We start from the raw sequence: 21,548 nt of genomic DNA, 5'->3' as shown, positions 1-21,548 counted from the left end.
ATATTAAACAAAATTCGAACGAGTAGTTTCTGAGTTATAATATTGGTAGATATGAACCCACAGACTGCATTTAGTATTTATTGTATATTCCGAAAATTTTTACGGATTATAAAATATTATTTTTTAACTGTTTGTTTGTAAAAATATATATTATTAATTAATAATCAACATTTTCAAATAATTATATATCGTCCATAGACCATGGCTCCATATCTTCCAATGGAACATCTTAGAGAAAAGTTATCTGCTTAACAATTTACAGGAAAAAAGTGGGTTTTCATTTGAGAAAAATAATTTGGTATCGCCAAAGACAGATTTTTTAAATGGTATTTATAAAAAAAATATAAGTATCTGAAAATATGGTCCTTATAAGTACACTCAAAATGTCATTAATAAGGGGGAAATGTGATGAGCTTGGTGTATCACTGCACTGTACAGTTTACAGACATAATAAATAATATGTGGGCATGTGGCATATGACAGTCAAACGCAAAACCATAAAATACAGGGCTCCTGAATGTTATGTCCTATGAATGTATTTATGTTTGTATTCAGGCGTACAGTTTATTATTACAAGTTGCCAACGCATGTAGGATTTATACCTACTAAAACGAGGTAACGATACTGAAACGTGCGTTATTATTAAATATAAAAACGAATCACTATATAATATGCTATAACTCGGGGGTGTATTATTAACTGCTGATGGTCCATACTAGGAAGACGTAGATGGGTTTACTCCAGGATCACGAAACGGCTATGATTTTTTTAAATAATTAAAATTATTTAACAACTCAGGGTTGCTGGTTAAAGTGTATAAATTGTTGTAAAGTTTACTTTTTAGTGAATTTATAAGTATGTAGGTAGGTACTATTATATATGTTTTTCATTTACATTTTATTTGTTAAAAACAGAAAAATACGGACTCGCATATCCTTTGCTTGTAGACTTCAGCGTTATTGATGATTCACGCCTCGTTAAAGATGATTTAATTCATTCAAACAAATGGTACACTTAAATATTCAGTTACAAAATGTAACTGAAGATTTTGGGGTCCACGAACATTCGTGAACTGTATACCTATCCACACAACCACATATTATATCCGCGAGTCTGGATTTTTTACATTTGGTCGTGATAAATACTAAATACTAAATCGCTTTAAAATAGTGTACCTATATTATAAAAATTTAATTCAAAATTGTTAAGGGGTCTATATCCCAGAAAAGGTTAAGAGCCTATACGAGCTATACTATAACTGCGCTCCAGATCGTCGCTTATTAAATAAAAAACTACACCTACTGCCGAACTGGTTAACTAGGGGCAAAAACACATTTAGTTATGATCACTCTGTATTGATAGTCATCATAAAGTAGGCGCATCTACTATATCTACATTCAAATAATTGGTTCACGAAATCCTCGGGGCAATAAAATAAAATTGGTTATTCTTCATTACAAGTATAATTATAATTATATAGGTACGATGTTTTATCTTTGCTTTTATAATATACTATATTTTAAAATCAATGGTTTTATGTACTTGGCTACGTAATCATTACATTAACAACGTTAATTGTTTACCCATGGTGGTCTTTATTAGTGAAAAACTGGATCTTCTAAGTACGACTGCCCTGCGAAGTTTGATACCACCTGTTGCAGGGTAACTAGGGTCAACAGACCATAGAGTAATATTACTATATTCTGCAAACTTTGACATGTCACAACAATAAAATGATAAGTACGGAGAAGTGAGAATTTATAGTTCCAATATAAAATATATTTAATATTCCAACTTCATTAGCTTTTCCCGGTTCCGTAATAATTTAAAAACCGCCCTCAATTTTACGAGACTCTTTAACTCTTTCTGATAAATAGCAATGTACATTTTGGTCTGATAGAATTCGTTTCGAAATCCGCGATAAGTTGATTTTTCGAGTTAATGTCGATATATTATATTATTAGGTTGTAGAAGCGATCTATCGCAAACACGCCGAGCGTGTGCATAAAGGTATATATTTAACGCGATGTGCTTCGTAAACTTGCGTCACGTGATTCATGATTACGAAAAAGAGATGGTGTATTAAAATTATAATACCTATATAATATATTGTCGAAATTAGGAAATTTTACTATTTTTGCGTTTATATATTTTGGACGATTAATATATTACATTATCGTGAATATAATATGTACGCATAGGTCCGAACGAATCGATATTATCTATTCGTGTATTATTGGTTTCGCCTTGAATAAGATAGAGCCTGTAATGAAGTCGGCTTGATAACAATATTAGGTACACATTACATGACTCGGACAGGCGACCACCGACACTAAAATAGGAAGTACCTACAATCTGCGAGCGTATGTGTGTTTGTGTTATGACGCATATTCCATTCGCCCTCCTTGAAATGTTAACTATTTCCATGGGTAGGTCACTATAAAATCGCAGTCTATATGCTGTAGTCTACTTACAGGGTGATTCACCAACCTCACTCACCCACCTTAAACCTTTAACAATGCGTGTATTTATTAATTTTGATTTTTGGAATTTTTAAGCACATACCTATAGGTACTTTAAAGACAATATTTTCAAATGTTTAAGTATTTTATTATTATTATTTTAACATTGATATGTTTTTGGACTAGGTATACAACTTTTTTTTAACCGATTTTACGTAACACTTTTAGAAACGCAAATTAACAATAAAAACATAGGTATAATACTATTATAATAATATTGTCATAATAATATTATTTTAATGATAAAAGAAGAAGTTCCTTTTATAATTTATACTTTTACAACTTTTACCACTGTAATACTTAAATAAATAATATATAATATTTTTTTTAAATGTTAAAATGTAATTATTTATATATTATAAAAGTATAACTGTATAATCTATTTATAAATTTCATTTTTTCATATTTGTTTTTCACGATAAATATAGCAACTATCATACGTACAGGCGGCACTACCCACCTATTTTATTACCTGACCGACCTCCACCAACAAAATGAATTCATTTGTTGTTTTTATTCCGACTTGAGGTGTTGGTAAAAATTCGTTAAATCGTTTATTCTACACAATTGTATAGATACAGACATACAGTTTCAAATAATAATTAATATATACTTTCTTTTTTTTTAATGCGTTTAATAATAATATAAAAACCTTTTTTGTTAGTAGGCGGTTTTATGTATTCTGTATATTTTACTGTTCTTAATCTTTTTTTCATAATATCAAACATACATCAGTATTGTCATCGGCTAATAAACATAGTTGGTAACCTTAATAACAATTATTTTGCTATAATATGAAAACGCATTTACTTGAGTTGAACTTTAAATGTATTGAATACAAAGTTAAATAATTAGTGGGTTTATTATAATGTCTCTATTGGAATCATATTTCTGGTTTATATTTGTACCTACTAAAACACTTTTGTGTAGTAGACTCTTGAGAACACCTGCTTTACACTTTAAAATAAATAGTAGATTCGATAACAGTTACTTTATAAATTATTTTATATTAATTTTAAAACAGATGTTAACGTATATATAGGTACCTAATAGTGCTGCAATATTCCACAATTACAAGCACAGTAGTACAGAGAACGTAAATGATGACATCTAATTTTCCTTCGAATTCTATTATTCTATACTTACTTAGAAGTTAGAAGTATAATAATACCTATGTTGTATTGGTATTATCTATATACCAGCATACCTAAGTTACCTAAAACATTAACACTTATAACTACTGTCTACTATGTACATTACATTTTTATATGATATTCAAAAATATATAATGTTTTTATATTCTTAAACTAAAAACAAAATAATCATAAAATGTAATTGCGGTATAGTGGGTGTATACTGTATACTACTTAGAGCCCACTAATAAATGTATTTTTGTATTAACCACAAATCACAAATATCGATGCAAACTACGTCCAACTACCAGATGCATATTGCAACCTTCGAACCCAAGAAAATGTATAAAAGGTATTAATTGATTGATGATGTTTTTATGTAAATTTTATATATTTTGAAATATGTATTTTGATGATGATTATCCATTAGGAATTCAATGTTTTTTATACAGAAGATTTTACATTTAAGTAAAGAATATTGTGTCTACAAAGAAACAAATTATAAATGTTTATTTATAAGATTAATAAACAAATTTAAAAATACACATTCAAGGATAGTAAGAACCGTTAAAATTCTATAATTATTATTATAATAAATAATTTACAAGTTCTCGAGGTTAGATTTGTGATTATTTGCTACTATCTATAAAAGTATTAAAATATGTGCTCTTTTCGTGAAATTTGGCTATAATTAACTTTCATAATAATATTATAATTTTATTATTAAATTTTTCTTAACGCTTTGATCTAACTTATAAGCTATAACACTTATATCAATTTTAACAATGGTTTTAATTATTTTCTGATTGATCAAAATGTAATCCAAGGACTAAAAGTTAAACATGTTAAACATCTTTAAATATTTGACCTAAGCACAGTTTTTTTGTATTTTATATGCTCGTGTACCAACATAAATTGATTTTTTTATTCTTAGTATTGCGTCAAATAAAAATAAAAATATTTATTAGTAGTAGAATCACTAAAAACTTAATCTTTTATTCTTTTCCCATTTTGAAGGGAAAATATTTTCAATCAATTCTAAAAAAGGTGGATAAGTGAATGTCGCTCTGCTGTACAGTAGGTTACAAGTGGGTTACTGTAATGGATGGTGTTAAATTTGAATTCAATGATATAATATCATTGTATAAGAAAAACGATTCTGAGCGTCAGTCAGCCTATGATATTACTAAGTATATTTGATGATATTATTGTAAATAAAGTAATTTATATATTTGCTTATTTACGTGGAACCTTGTTTTAAATTTTCAATCCTTAGCCATAAAAGTTAAACATTTTATACATTTTTCACTACAAAATAATTAATAAATTATAAATTTGATAAATAGTGTCAAAATTTGAACTTTAAATGCTTATAAAAAAAAATTGTGCCTATGTATTTTTAATATTTTTCAACTGCTATTAGAACGATATATCAGGAGCCTTATATTAAATTTTCACACTTTTTTACCCAACAAATAAAATTTTATTGATATTTATAGAAAAAAAAAACTATGACAATGTCCGTAAATAGCTCAAAAAGAGTCAAAATATTTTTAAAATTTTATGGTGTATAGAAAATGCTAATATAAATATTCAGTAAAATTTTCGAGTATCTACAATCATTCGTTTTTTAATTACAATAAAATAAGAAAATTGTTACATGAGAAATCGAGTGAATATCAAATGTTGTAAAAATATAAATTTCAGACGCTCATAAAAATTTAATTTAAGTTTCTTGTAGACATTTTTTTTTTTTTGATAAAGGTAGACAAACTTATGAGTAATCTTATATTACATTTTCAAATCTTAGATTTAAAAAGAAAAATTTTTATGAATTCTCAACTCAAAATAATTTGCTAATTTTCGTGATTTTTCCGTTATTTGTCAAAATTTGAACTTTAAATGCTTATAAATAAAAACTGTGACTAAGGATTTTTAATTTTTTTTCATCTGCCTTTGAAACAATAACCTAGGAGCCTTCTATTACATTTTCAAGCTTTTTTACTCAACAGGTAAAATTTTATTGATATTTATAGAAAAAAAAACTAAAAAAAATGGAAATTGACAATGTCCGTAAACAGCTCAAAATAAGTCAAAATATTTGGAAAATGTTATGGTGTAAAGGAAATGTAATTATAAACATTCAGTCAAAATTTCATGTCCCTACGGTCATTTGGTTTATAGTTACACCAAAAACCAAAATTTTTCTCGAAAACAGATTTTGCGTAAAAATTCCCGTTTTTCCTTAATTTTTCTTTTGTTTTTCACGTCGCTTTTGAAAACTACTGGGAAACTTTTACTTTTGACCCCCCAAAGTACCAGCTAGATTCACTTTCCTATCAGAAAAGTTACTGTTGAAGAAAATCCATGCACTTTTAATATCCTAAAAGGTGATGACAAACACAAAAATAAAAAAAAAAATTTAAAAAAAACACACATCATTGTAAAATCAATACATTCGCTCAGAATCTAAAAACGAAAATTATATTTCAGAAAATTATGTAAGTAAAATAATTGTATCAACCAAGTGATAATATATTAGGTATGTTATTGTATAATGCAAGTGTCCGTCATTATGATACATATTACATGTATCTACATTCTACCTACGTGACAAATGACAATTCGCGGCAAGATAAACGTATATGGAGTTTTACTTGTTATAAATTTACCACATCTCTCATTATTAGGATTTTAATGACTAAATAAACTGGCAAAAATGTTTAAAAAAGATAGAATTAAGCGTGAAAAAAATATATATTAGTTAATCTACTATATAGTACTATATAGTTACCATTTGCGGGATATTATATATTTATATAACGCTTTGACGATGCTAATCTGTGTAAAAAAATTGAGAAATTGTAAATCTGGCTTTAGAAGACTTTTTATTGTAAAAACATTTGCCTTAGTTAAGTGGTTTATTTTTTATGATTTTTTTAAATGTCAAATTTTTTTGAATTAAAATTTTTTCATTTAAAAAAAAAATATTTAGATTATAACAAAGTACCTAATTAAAAATGCTCATAAAATATTTAAAAATATGTTTATAATTTTTGAATTTAAATTCTGAGCGCTCCGCTCCGACGAATGTATTGATTTTAAAATGATGTGTGTTTTTTTTTTGTGTGTCTATCATCGCCGTTTGGGGCAGTAACACTGCTTTGATTTTTTTCTACATTATATTGGAAAGTGAACTTAGTTGGTGCGTTCGGGAGTTCGAAATTTAAAATTCTCAATAGTTTTCAAAAGCCCTAAAACAAAACAAAAATTAAGGAAAAACGGGAATTTTTGATTTTGGCTTTTAGTGTAACTCTAAAACACCGTAGATAAATGCAATTTTCTCTGAATGTTTATATAAGCATTTTCTATCCACAATAAAATTTTCAAAATATTTTTAATTGATTCGAGCTGTATTTACAGACATTTTCAGTTTACAATTTTTTTAGTTTTTATTTTTATGGATGTCAATAAAATTGTATTTGTTGGGTCAAAAAGCTTAACAATTTAATACAAGGCTCCTAATATATTATTACAATGACAGTTGAAAAATACTAAAAATACATATTCACAATTTTTTTTAAGGATTTAAAGTTTAAATTTTGACAAAATACGTAATAATCACGAATATGTGCAAATTATTTTGAGTTGGAAATTCATAAAAATTTTCCTTTTAAATTTAAGATTTAAAAATTTAATTCAAGGTTCCTCATAAGTTTGTCTACCTTTATCAAAAAAAAAATGTTTACAAGAAAGTCAAATTAAATTTTTATGAGCGTTTGAAATTCATATTTTTACAACATTTAATATTCACTCGATTTCTTAAGTAGCGATTTTCTTATTTCGTTGTAATTTAATAACGATTAACCGTAGACACTCGAAAATTATATCATAATATGTTTATTTTATCAATTCCTTATTTGTTGAGCCTAAAGCTTGACAATTTAATACAAGGCTCCTGATATATTGTTACATTAGTAGTTGAAAAATATTAAAAATACATATTATGCTCACATTTTTTTTATAAGCATTTAAAGTTTGATTTTTGATAACATTTATCAAATTTAAAATTTAAAAATAATTTTCAGTTAATAATTTATAAAATGTTCAATTTTATAGCTAAGGATTGAAAATTTAAAACAAGGTGTCACGTAAATAAATTACTTTATACACAATAATATTATCAAATATACGTAGTAATATATCATAGGCTGACTAACCATCTTCGCTCGGAATCATTTTTCGTATACAATGATATTATAGGTATCATTGAATTCAAATTTAACACCAACCATTACAGTGACACACTTGTAACCTACAGACCGCAGAGTGACACCCACTTTTTGATAAGTGGATAAACTTTATTTAACAAAAATAAAAAGATTTCAAAAAATTATAAAAAATAAACTATTTGTAAACGTTTATACTTTGTACAGTTAAAAATTTTCTAAAAAACCAGATTTACAAATTGGCTTTTTTGAATTTTTCAAAAACAATTTATGTCAGATATAAAATTATTATTTTCATTATATTAAAAATAAAAATGTTGTACGCAAACGTCTGTATATTATAAAAAAAAAAAATATTTATTAGAACAAAAGTTATTTCATTTTTCAGGTCTTCAAGTTACATCCTGTATAGTATATTATTAATATATACTTACTATGAATCATAATAAACATATAACATATTGTGTTATCTTACTTCACAATCACGTAGTATATAAATTATAAATTAATATAATATTTCCACAATTGTCCACCCACTTCTGAATGCATCTGTCGTATGCGATCATAAATCATAATATTCGTAATAATAGGTCTTACCGATTTCGTTTACGTAGTTTTGCCCGCATCAAATGGTCACTTGAATACAATTATTACCGAGTACCCACCTACTAGAATATACTATTATCATTTACAGTTGTTACTTTTTACACCTAACATAATCATAGGAATGTATATTGTATACACGCACATTTTTTGTATACAAATTAACGAATTTAAATAATTTTTTCACGTATTCCTTACAAACCACAGGCATTTTAAATTGTGTCATCCTTAAATTCCATCAAACATTTACACTTATTTTATTTCCTATTAAAATCTGTACTTATATTTCTATATTTCTGTACGGCCCGTTTTATATTAAAATAAATAAATACAATTTTCAAGTTTCAAGCTGTTTGCATCACAATATTAATTATACTGACTGTCATATACAAACATTAATTTTTAACACTGAAAATAAAAAAAAATTATAAAGATGACCACCACCATATTATCTGATTAATGAATTAATTAGGTACCTACTTATAGACAAATAAAAATTATTGTGCTGGTGTAACGTTACATTAGCACCACCGCGGAAATTTGATTTTTTGGGGGCATTTGTGGAGGTGTACAAATGTTTATATTACGATTACAAATCTGTAGAAATGAAATAACAATCCTTGATATATTTTTTTTTTTTGGAATTTTTAATACGGTAGTGCTAATGTAATGGACCTTTGGCATAAGTACTTTGATTTTGGCGTCTTTCATTTGGATACTATTTTTGTTTTGTAGTGTTATGATTGTATTAGTCTGTTTACTGTACGCCTGCACTAGTCTACTAACGATGATCAGCATTAAATGTACTTCTATATTCAAGCCCGAATTTACAGTGCCTAAAATAAAAATAAATTAACTGGTAACCCCTTAGTCCGTCTTGTAGTTTGTACATATGTATATTTTGATTCTTTTCATTTTCACTATAGGAAAATAATCGTTTGTATGATTTATGTAACGGTATATATGGTATATAATATATGTGAAGATACATAAATCGAATTGTTTTATAAATCGACAATAGTATTTAAATAATTAATTCTAAGTGCGCGTTGTTTATTATATAGGTAGATGTAAAATAATTATAACTATCAAAAATATAGAATGACGGGTTTCAATTGTCTTTTTTATGAAAAATAATATTAGAATACAACTAATTAGGTTAAATGATGGCCTCAGGGCCGTGACAAGGTTTGTTGAGGAACCATCAGATTCAGCACATTTACCGCGGTTCGGCGATTTTGCGACCTACTGAATTTTGGGACGCGCTTTCGCTTTTTCGAGGTCTTCGCGGGAAAACTGGATTATATAATTTATTTATGTCGTTCGTGCATCATTTTCATTTGGTTGTAATTAATATTTTTCAAAAAATTATCGTTGCAGTGTCGATATTGGGTTCCAGTTGGCACGTGGCCGAGACAGTGATCACGAGCGCTTACCGAGCTCTTTCCAAAGAACTGATCACAGCGGAACTGGGTGCTTACGTCGGACTCGGTCACATCAACATAACCCTGTGCGGTAAGGAGTGAATGGTCATTTTTTTTTATGTATTTCGCGTTGCCGACCAGGCAACCACGCTTATGGTATCATTGGTATAATGGTATCATACGAATAAGCAACAATAGTATATACAACGTACAATGTACTTGTAATATTATATTATTATATTCAATTGTGTTTTTTTGCATCTATTACAGCTATGCCGTCCGACAACTCTTCGGTACCCTTGGAAGACATCAGCTTCAACGAACGTTTCTCTTGGCTGGGGGCCCACGAAATGGGCGAAAGTTACCAAGCCGCCTTGTACCGGGGCATGCCCTTCCCCATACTTACCGTAGCCGAATACTTTAGCCTGGGCCAAGAAGGGTTTGCTTGGGGAGGTCAATACAGAGCTGCGGGGTACTACGGAAGCATATTTTTATGGTAAATATATTATAATAATGTATAGGATTACGGGTCTTAGACTCTTATAGGTAGTTATACTAAGTAAATAATATTAACAATATATCAAAATGTACGTTTATGTTTACAGGACAGCGTTTGTGTTGTGGTTCCTGATGAACGTTCTGCTGATTGTTGTTCCGCGGTACGGGGCTTACACAATGATAGGCATGGGAAGTTTTATGGTCGGAGCCACAGTCGCCTATCACAGCATGCTTCCGTCGTCGCCTCTAGTCATACGTTTTCAGGACGACAAGTTTTTACTGTTCAGGCTGGGCTGGTGTTTCTGGCTAACACTGTTCACCGGTTTGTTAGAACTACGCATATTACATTATTACCTATATGGCTATATAGATATTAGATGTACCCATATCGCTTAGGAACAAACGTAAATTGCATCCAATGCAGGGAGAAAATTGTAAATTATTGCGATCAATATTGGTACATTTAAAGAATAAATATCCTGGTATAGTAAATTGCGTCCGGATATTTTTTAAGTGGGATTATTGTTATGTTAGACATTTTATGACCACAATTAATTGCCATTTGATTTTTGCACACCAATTTTATGGTTATGATTTATACCACTAACTACATATTGTATAGTTGTATGAAATTATGCGCTTATATAAATATTCTGGATTAAAATCGCTTTGCAAATATTAAAATCAAATTTGGTTAGTAAATTATTTAAATTAAACTTGTTCAAGAAGTATTTAAGGGATCACGCTCGACTTCTAGATCCCAATGAACATTATATAGGCAACTTCATATGCATTCGTCCATTGACTGTCGCCGTATTATTCATAGATAGGTACGCATAACTAATCATTAGTGCGAGTACGTAGACGGATACAAAGGACGAAATTATAAATGTGGCTCGTTCATCCCCTCGTACATGTTGTAGAAAAATTAATTATTTTCTAGAATACAAATCGGAATAAGTTGCGATTTTTTGGAACTGGAATTAGTATAGTTCTTAATTTGTTCAATAGTCACGAGGCTTCTCAAACAGTTTATTTTCTGTTTTCTTATTAAATTATTCAATTTTAGTAACTGGCAATGAATATGTTTGAGAGAGTATTGTAAATTTCAATTGAATTTTATCGTATTTACTCATCTAAAAATAAGGCATTGAACGAAAATAAATTTAAAAGTGTACCTAATGTTTTTAATAGTAGGTAGGTATGCACTTTTTATTTGTAACTTAAAAAGTTACAGTTGTGACAATAATAAATTAATGACAACATGCTCGAAAATGTGTATGTATGAATTTAATATTTGCAACGACAATAATGTTCTGAAAATACAAAAAAAAATGTGAAGTAAAATATTATATTATATTGTTTGTAGAATTATTATGCCTAGATTCAAATTTATTACTTATCTATTAATAACTATATACTTTTTAAACTAATTGTTACAAATATACAAATGCACTCCAGTCCTTGCTATATACTCTATAGTAACGATTATCGTATCTAAGTATTTAACTTACTTAAAGCACTGTCGTCCAAATGTCGAATTATATATAATATCTGGCGGAGTCTCCTCGATACCTAGAATCTATAATATATATATTATATTATATAATATATCGATGCATGATCCCCTCCTATAATTTTGTAACGAGAAACGTTGATAACTTCGTTAAATTTTTATATGTTATAATATCAGTGCGATGAGACCAGCTACTTATCTTTTATGCATAATAATATTATTATTACCTGCCTACATTATATTTTGTTTATTATTATCGTCCACATCGTTACGGTTTCTTGCCCCGCAGGTCTGCTGTGCATTTCCGTCGGGTTGATAATCGTGGCCATCGACTGCGTGTATCCGCACAAGTTCTCCACCATTCTCGAGGTGGACTTCGACACGCCATACGACCGGCACATTATCATCGAGGACAGCATCCACCGGAAGAAACGCGTCGGCAATAAGAGCCTGGAAGAGCCCGAGGGCCTCGGCCGCAGGATATTAAGGTTGTCTAACGCTATACCATATTATTATAATATTAATTATATAATATAGGAAATCCGTCGGATGGTTTTGTCACGCAATGCGATTCCATTATAATATTATGATTAATGCGCCGCCATTTTGTCTCGCAGGCGACTGTCGTCCAAGAAAGACGACGATGTCAACAACCACATGAAACGCGCAGGCGCGGACAACCGTGGTTTCGAGTTGGACCCGGCCCCGCCAAATTCGCCGTGGAGGTTCCCGTACAACAGGCCCGCGGCCCAGGGGGTGAAGTTCAACAGGACTATATCGCAGGACTCGATGACTAGCCAAACGTCCAACTTGGCAGTCGCTTTCAACAACCGCGACAAGAGCAGACTGTCCATATTAAAAACGTCTTTGCCACCTATAAGGTGATCTATATGTTAATAATTAATACAATACCCAAAAAGGTATAGGAAAATGTATGCCTAAATTATTCAACATGATGGGTAAAATAAATTAAGTCGACGTCAATAACATGAAGCTAAACATTGGAAGTTAATACGTCAAAATGTGAAATAATAAATTTAATTCTAAAAGTTTAAAGTTAGTCTAAGGAGAGAAAATAAAATCATCTAACTCAATTAATTAATTTAATGACCGCCTGAGTCACATATAGTAATTATTATAGTTATTTGCGATTGTGAAATAATAATTAATAACTAGCCATTTTATTTAAAATTCATTCCATTATTTTATCTTATTGTTATCACACTGTAAAGTTAGACAATTAGGTCTTATAAATTATCAAATCAAGAAATAAATAATTATTAAACCATTTTCGTATATAGGTAGGTACTAGGTATATAGCGGGTTATTAACCAATATATATATAGGTATAAATATATATAATTCGTTTTTGATTTTAACCACAGTTAAGTATATGTGTTAATATATTATAGTTTTATTTTTCAAACTAATTAGAAAGAACTACCTAATATTATATTATAATTAAAACTTAAACTATATAGCTAAGTTAAAATGTTGAGAAAAGATTAACTTTTCAACCAGCCTACAATTGATCATAATATAACTATTACTTCTACCTATACGTATATTATTACGAGCTTCACGTACAGGACATATTATTTTGTATCGACAAATCTACGGGTTCTCAAAGTTGTGATATATTAACATATTATAGGAACAGGAACAAATTGTAAGCCAAAAATTTAGCCACCTTCGAATTTAAAAATAAACATAACAATATTTGTAACTATCGTCGTTTTTAATTATTTACCTACGCACTAATAAGTTGTATTGGTCACCGAAAAAATAGGTAAATTTTAAACACAATATTTTTTTTATATTTGGGCATTGGATGTTCCATAAAATCAACAATCATACGTGGAGATTTAAAATGTAATTTTCTGTAGTCTTATAAACGATCGATTTCAGTTGACATACGTCTTGTCATAAATTGTGACTTGTGTTATTTATTTTATTGTAAATATTTCCAATTAATCAAAATGTGTTTTTTTTTTAGACCGGCGCCCGGACAAGCAATAGTGGTAGATAGAGCCAAAGAAGTGTCCATGTGGTGAAACTTCACAAAATAATATAATTATTATAAATGTGCCAAGCAAAACGATTTGTGAAAATTTTTTTGAAGTCTGATCGTATAGACATATATAAATATACATATTATGTACCATATTATATATATTACAAAATGACAGTCATATAAAATTGTAATTAGTTGCTATTATACTAATTATGTTGGTTTTGTTAAGTGGAACTAGTGAAACGAAAAGCTTAAAATTCTAGATGTCAAACTTTGATTAACTTAATTTACGATAAAGTACATTAATATTTATGCTACGATGATCAAAAATATGTAAAAATTAGGGTTATAAGTATATCAAGGAGATGTGAATGTAATTATTGTAATGTTACCTATATTTATTTATTAATAGTATTATAAATTTAATGATAGTAATCATTTAATTAGGCTAATTTTTAAATCAAAAACTTTTTTATTGTGTAAATTATTATTTTTGACAAATATATTATGTATTTTTATTTATTTTATATTTCGTTAACAATATATTGTGAATAGGTAGCTCATATTTATTAACACATTTATTAGAAAATTAAAATCAAATAAGGCGGGGGATACCAGGCTGTGAGGGGTATCACAGTGGCACCCCCGGACCTTAAGTTCTCTAGAAAAAAACTATACCATTCAGAAAAAAAATTACCTGATAAACATTAAAACACATCCTAATATTGGAAAATAGTTTTTATTTATTAATATATCCGGAAATAAACAAGGCGATATGTTTGCAAATACGTAAATAGCTTATTTAAGTTTCTGTAACCGCCACTGGGAGACGGGTTATAAATTCTGGCGTGGTAACAATTTAGACATTTTAGTAGACTATTATCTATTGAAAACTTAGCAGTAAATATAAATTAAATGAATAAAAAAAGGATCTCAGGAAATAACGTTTGACTACATTAATGAAATGTTTAGGTAATCTTCTGAGTCATGGGTTAACAAATATTTAATACATTTACGAAAATAGTTGATTACCGCGCGTGAGATACCAAATATATTTCGCATTAGTAAAGCATATTATGTACCATAATATTATATCGTTCGAAATAAATTAAGTTTTTTGATTTAACTTGTGTTGTACACAGTGGCGCATCTAAGATTCATTATCAGGAGTACGCTACCCAGAAATAAAAATGAAGCAACATCGCAATTACGCATTACTATGGATTCGTAAAAAAAGTAATACGTATTGACGAAAAGTTTCAAGTGCCAGTATGAATAACTTGTTTTTGTAATACTAACTTACTAAAACGTTATTTTTATCGTTTAAATGTCCAGTTTCATAAAAAATTGAACTAAAAACGCTTATAAAAAAATTATGACTTTATTTTTGATATTTTTAAATTATTGTTTGATTAACTTATAAGGACCTTATATTGAATTATCATGTTTTATAACTCACAAATAAAATGTTGTCATACATCAATGGAAAAAAAACTAAAATAAGTACAAAATGTAAAATGCTTATGAGTAGCTCAAAAAGATCCAAAATATTTTGAAAATTATATTTTATCTTGAAAATTTTAAAATGAATATTCTGTGAAAATTCAAATGTCTATAATTATTCATGTTAAAATTATTTTGATATAAGAAACTAAAAAATATATGAAAAAAGAAAAAGACAACGTTTAAAACCAATACATTCGGAGCCCCGCTCAATTTCTAACAATGTATTGTTTTTTAACATTTTGAGATATTGTCTTCCAAAAGCACTCTCATGAATTCATGATATTCAAATAATCAAAAATTCAAAAATAAATAGGTATACCGTATACCTATTGGCTATTACCTATACAATATAACTATCTTACATTTCGAATTGTATTATAATATTAGTATTAATTCACTTAATATTTTTTATATTTAATAAAATACTCATGATGATAGGTATTTTATATAATTTTTATCCCCACTCACCCCTCATAACCTACGTTAATGGCCTCACCAGACACACATAATAATAATTTTAATGGTCATATTAAAATATTATTGAGCATCGATGATTAAGTACTATAATGACATAATGTTATGTACTTATAAGCCTACAGCGTTACACTCATCGTGATAACGATGTATTATGACGTGTATAATAAAATATTTTTTAGAACGTACGTCAGAATATAATTTTTAAATGTAAACAATAATAATATCCTGTAATTTGTGCTATCAATGTTTTTTTAACACAGTTTTTGCGTTTCAGACACTCAGTTTTTCCTTGGTTGTGGTTAGCAATATTATTTTTCGTACAAACGACTCGAAAAATGTTATTGTTTATAAAAGTTGGGTCCTTACAACCAAAACGCGCCGAACGAAAAACAATATTGTAATATAATAGGCATATAATGCATCAATTTTTTCATTCGTTTTATTTGCAGTGTATAAAGCCGTCCCAAAAGTCATGCTTTCTATTGTTTTTTTTACGGAAATTCAAAGGTATGTTTTGACATGACCGAAATCTTAAAAATATAAAAGTATAAAATATTGCACGGTTAAAAAAAACATTTTCGGTTGTCGATTTTAATATAAATTTATCAAATTGTCAAAAACATTTATATTTTTAAAACTATTTTGTTATTATATTATTTTTTTTTTACTTAAAGTAATACCTACGGTAGATTCAATTATTGTTGCTTAAAACATTGCATTTATTATAAATACGTAATTTTAGTACGATGTGAGTGCGATGAAACAATAGAGTTACCACTTACCACAAAATACCAAAAACAATATATATTATTAGAAGCCATAACAACATGGATTATTAAATTATTGTCTTAGCAAACAATCCGTTTTTAAGGAGTTTTGTATAGGCAATATCAGGAGAAGTTGGTCTAATTGTGTGCGTATAAAAAAAAGGTTAGGTTAGGTTTTTTTTTTATAGTTATTATAATCAGTGTTGTGTGTATAATTTATAAAGTAATAAAACTGTTATTGTTTGTTCGTAGGTGGTAATCTCTAAAACTACTAAACCTACACTAGCTATCCTTGAGTAATATAGGCTATATTTTATATATTTTTATTTCGATAAAAATAAGTTTTTATATAACATAAAAGCGGATGTATGTCCGGTCGGGATGGACCTTTGGGAAGTTGTTGAGTAGACTCGCGCGAAGGTTTCTGGCATATTACTTCATGACGTATCACAATTTACAATCTGAACTGGGCTACACATACACTTATACTAAAACCGAGAATCGAGATACACCAATATAACGCTGTACTTTATATTAGTTCATCATTTTTTTTCTGGGCGCAGATTATACAGCTATATCAAAAACCACCGAATGGCACATTGTATATTTGTATCCAATCCACCGTAAGTTGGGTTAAGTAAAAACGTCAAACTTGATATAACTTTGAAACTTAAGAGTTAGAAATTATACACTTACGTATACGTACCTCGCGGGTAAATAATTTTAATTATAATAAAATTATACACCTACCTTGAGATAGCTTGAGACTTGCAATTTGAACGATACTGTTGTACCACCAAGTATAAGTGTGCACTAATAAAGCATTATCCAAAATTCGTATTTTAATGTAGCGCTTGCACAAGTATTTTGAGATTCTAGGTAGTCAATGAAAATGTTAAAGTTTCGAACACCATTACACTATTTACACTGAATATTAAATATCGAATCGAACAAAGTTTGAATCATATACAGTTGCCATTTTTAACGTGCAACGGAGTGCTCGGGTCACCTAATTAATAGTTACTATACTAAAATTATATACTTAATAATTTGAAGTTCAAAAATTTTATCGATATATACATGTGATGGTGATCTTATTTGATCGGCACCTATAATGGACAAAATAGGGTAAAGAATAAAGATGTGACAACAAAATATTCGTTTGAAAATCCTCTTATTGTTTTTTTTTATTATATTATATTTTATTTATTACATAATATATTGTATATTTTATCTATATAATATATTATTCTCGTACTTACTGAGTTGAAAATTAATGTTTTCTTGGTTATTGGTTCATTTTTAAGCTACAACTAAAATCAAGTATATAGTCATTAACGTAGTATTGTTATAGTGTATAGTGAATCATGTAGATATTGTAATGATTATTAAATATAATATATAATATTATAATAATTTATTGTATGATTGTACAAATCTATAATATATAACCCGTGTTATATGGTAAATTAGTATCTAAATGAGATGAAATATAGTGGAATTAATTAACAGTGCAACGTAAACAGAATATTATATATCTGTACAAAAAAACAAATTATTACCATGCTAATGATATGTATCATCACATAACACACTTACACACGCACGCATATTATAATAAGTAATTAAAATAATATTAATACAAATCTCGTGGTGATGAGTGATTGATTGACGAGGCAAACATAAAACATATTACGTATTGTAGTTTTAGTATACGCATCAATGCAACAAACCCATAAATCATTACATAATATTGAAAATGGACGAAATTTAATTTGTCTATTAAGCTAATAGGTGATAACCCAAGCATATTAGGTAACTGTGACAACATTTTAAACAAAAATATTGTCTTCAAAACGTTATTTATAAGTTATAACAAATATTTATATAAACAAATTAAAACAATAATTTGACGAAATGAATGCTTAAACGAAAAACGAAAAAATTTAAATAGGTGTAGGTACCTAACACCATTGATTATAAATGTACAAAATATACTATAATAATAGTAGGTTTTTATAAATTATAACCAATGGCAGTATATTATGCAGGCACCATTGTCCATCAAACATAATTAAAAATATTAGATAATCATTAAAAGTACATGAAGACAAATTACGGATGTACTTTTTTCTGCGTTGTATAGACTGTAAAGGTACCTATAACATTTATTTCATTTTAATAACAAATCTTATTTTAAACCTTATATTTACGAACAAATCAACAATATTGGCTAACTAGTAACTTGTGTTAACGATAGCTTACGTTTTCCGAAATATTTTGTTGCTGTCCATTATTTATAAATATCAAATGTAGGGATTTATTAATTATTAATACTATTAGTATATTTTTGTAATTATTCATAATAATATATTCATCTATAATTTTCACGTTTATATCCAATTTGATGACGCGCACGTGCGGTTTCTTGTAAATCTTTTAGATGCTATTTCAAGTTGTATATAGTAGTATATAGTTGTTCCTAGTTGTGGATATTTCATTAATTACCTAGTAATATTTTATCATAATTCATAACAACATTTCGTCCATAGACTATATAACTGACAAATATTACTTTATTTATAACTTTATATCTTTGCTGAAGTAAAAATACCAATAACACTGTTTTTAACGTATTGTTTGGCGTTTGTACACCTTTAGAAATTTTTAATATTTTTAAACTTTTTATTTTAGATTCTGAACGTAGCAACGAATGTATTGATTTTACAATGATGTGTGTTAGGTTTTTCTATAAAAAGTTAACTTTCGGGGTAACCTAGTCAAAAATAAAAAGGCTCTAACTTTTTACTTAGCAACATCTTTTCTGATAGGAAAGTGAATCTAATTGGTGTATTAAAGAGGTCAAAATTGATTTTATTTTTCTTTAGTTTAACTCAAAAACTAATAACCTTAGATGGGTACTTTACATTTTCACCAAATGTTAATAAAACCATATTCCATGCGTGATACAATTTTCAAAATTATTTAATTTTATTTAATTCTCTAATGAGTATTTAAGTGTTATAGCTGATGTGCAGTGATAATGGTTATAACGTATACTTAGAAAAGCGTGTGGTTCGTCGCGCAGCTTGTGTTTCCACGGCGTTGTTCCTCGGTAGTACCGAAACTTGAAAGACGAGAGTCATGGGCCACGAACCGCGAACAGGTGTCAGTAAGTTAGGTTTCGTGAGGTTTAATCTAACCTAACGCCACTAACGGCATTTGCCGGTATTAACTACTAATTCATTAAAACTTATTTAACTCTAACGCGTGCAGTTTAGGCAATCCGGATTAGGACATTTTGAGGCTCTGCATGGACCAATGTTTTGAATGAGGCCCCTGTATGGGCATTGATAAAGTCAACATATGGTGTAAATTTCATGTATCTACAGTTATTTGTTTTTGAATTACAACAAAATAAAAAAATCGCTACATGAGAAATCGCTCATAAAAATGCATAAAAAATGTATACAAATTTCTAGTTTTAAATCTAAGATTTTAAAATGTAAAACAAAATTCCTCCTAAGTTTGTCTACCTTTATCAAAAAAAAAGTCAACAAGAAAATCAAATTAAATTTTTTATGAGCGTTTGAAGTTTATATTTTTACAACATTGCATATTCACTCGATTATTCACCATATGTAGTAATTTTTATTTTGTTATAATTCAAAAACGAATAACTGTAGATACCTACATAAAAAATTTATACTTTTATAGCTAAGGATTACAAATTTAAACCAAGGTAAGTAATTAATTCTGTGACAAAAAACATAAAAACCGCAGTTTTTTTTTATAGTTAGTTTATGATAAAATTAGGACGAAGTTACATATTTAACCAAGAATAATGATTTTAGTTATTATTATACGGTAGCCGGTAAGTTGAATTAATATTATAAGTAATAACAATATGAATATAATATAAAATATCCATGCACTGACAAGTGACAAACCTTCACCGCTCAGAATCATTTTTTGTATACAATGATATTATAAATTTACCCATCTTGTAACCTACTGTATAGCAGAGCAACATCCACTTACTCATATTTTTTTTTTATTTTTTTATTTGATCCTAGACCACTGTCGGTAATAAGGGATGACGGATATATTAGGAGACTGACTTGAATCGCTTAAGCCTTAAAAAATCAAACCATGCACATAATCATACCTATGTCTTTTAGATAGGTAGGTACTGTTAAACTTCTATGAGAACAACTTCTATTCAATCTTTAGAATGTCTTTAAAATGTCAATGAAATATTAGCGATTTAAAATGTCAATCTGTTCGCCGCCAATACGGGAAATTCCTGATACGGCGACGACTGGGCGCAGTCATGGTAACGTAATATAATGACCATAATGACCACTTGCGCGTCTGATACTCTGAACCACACACACCCTCCGAATTCCGAGTCTCCGACCCGGGCCGTGAAAATATCTTCACGACTACCTACTTATCCGACTATGACAGTTGCACTTGTTACTGCGGCACAATTTACTGCAGCAGTGCCATTGCAACGTTGCATTGTGCATACATACGTGCCACAGAACACGGACGGGACCACGACCACTTTCACACGCACGTCTTGCCGCGCACGGTCGGCGCGAAAGGCCTGCGTGGGGTGCGCTTATGTTATTGTTCTATGCTTATATCGTCGCCTCCGTCGGGTGGCGTACGTGACCATGGTCACAAGCGCGTCGTTCACGCACGTGCGCCAATAACAACTCGCAATAACAACGTTGTGTACATTGTTCGGTGTATGGTAATTTTATATTTATGATTAATCTATGATCCACGTGCGGGCTCGGATCAGAAACCTGCTGCAACCGCAGATCTCTGTTTGACCAGATATGATGCAT

General features: G+C 28.9%; 1 protein-coding gene across 2 annotated transcripts in view; it reads left to right on the top strand.

The window, feature by feature from the left end:
* Positions 1-14,466, top strand: part of LOC132947042 (dual oxidase maturation factor 1) — a 71,123-nt gene extending 56,657 nt beyond the window's left edge. For both annotated transcript variants that reach the window (XM_061017223.1, XM_061017222.1), the window contains exons 4-9: positions 9,868-10,002; positions 10,182-10,407; positions 10,517-10,731; positions 12,215-12,413; positions 12,543-12,806; positions 13,922-14,466. In XM_061017223.1, coding sequence (XP_060873206.1) covers positions 9,868-10,002; positions 10,182-10,407; positions 10,517-10,731; positions 12,215-12,413; positions 12,543-12,806; positions 13,922-13,979 — 1,097 coding nt within the window. In that variant the 3' untranslated portion in view covers positions 13,980-14,466. The remainder of the gene's footprint in view (positions 1-9,867; positions 10,003-10,181; positions 10,408-10,516; positions 10,732-12,214; positions 12,414-12,542; positions 12,807-13,921) is intronic.
* The last annotated feature ends 7,082 nt before the right edge of the window (positions 14,467-21,548 follow it).

The sequence above is a fragment of the Metopolophium dirhodum genome, chromosome 6 (genome assembly GCF_019925205.1).
Source record: "Metopolophium dirhodum isolate CAU chromosome 6, ASM1992520v1, whole genome shotgun sequence".
NCBI lineage: Eukaryota > Metazoa > Arthropoda > Insecta > Hemiptera > Aphididae > Metopolophium > Metopolophium dirhodum.
The sequence above is the reverse complement of the archived record's forward strand: the minus strand, read 5'-3'. Positions and strand labels throughout refer to the sequence as shown.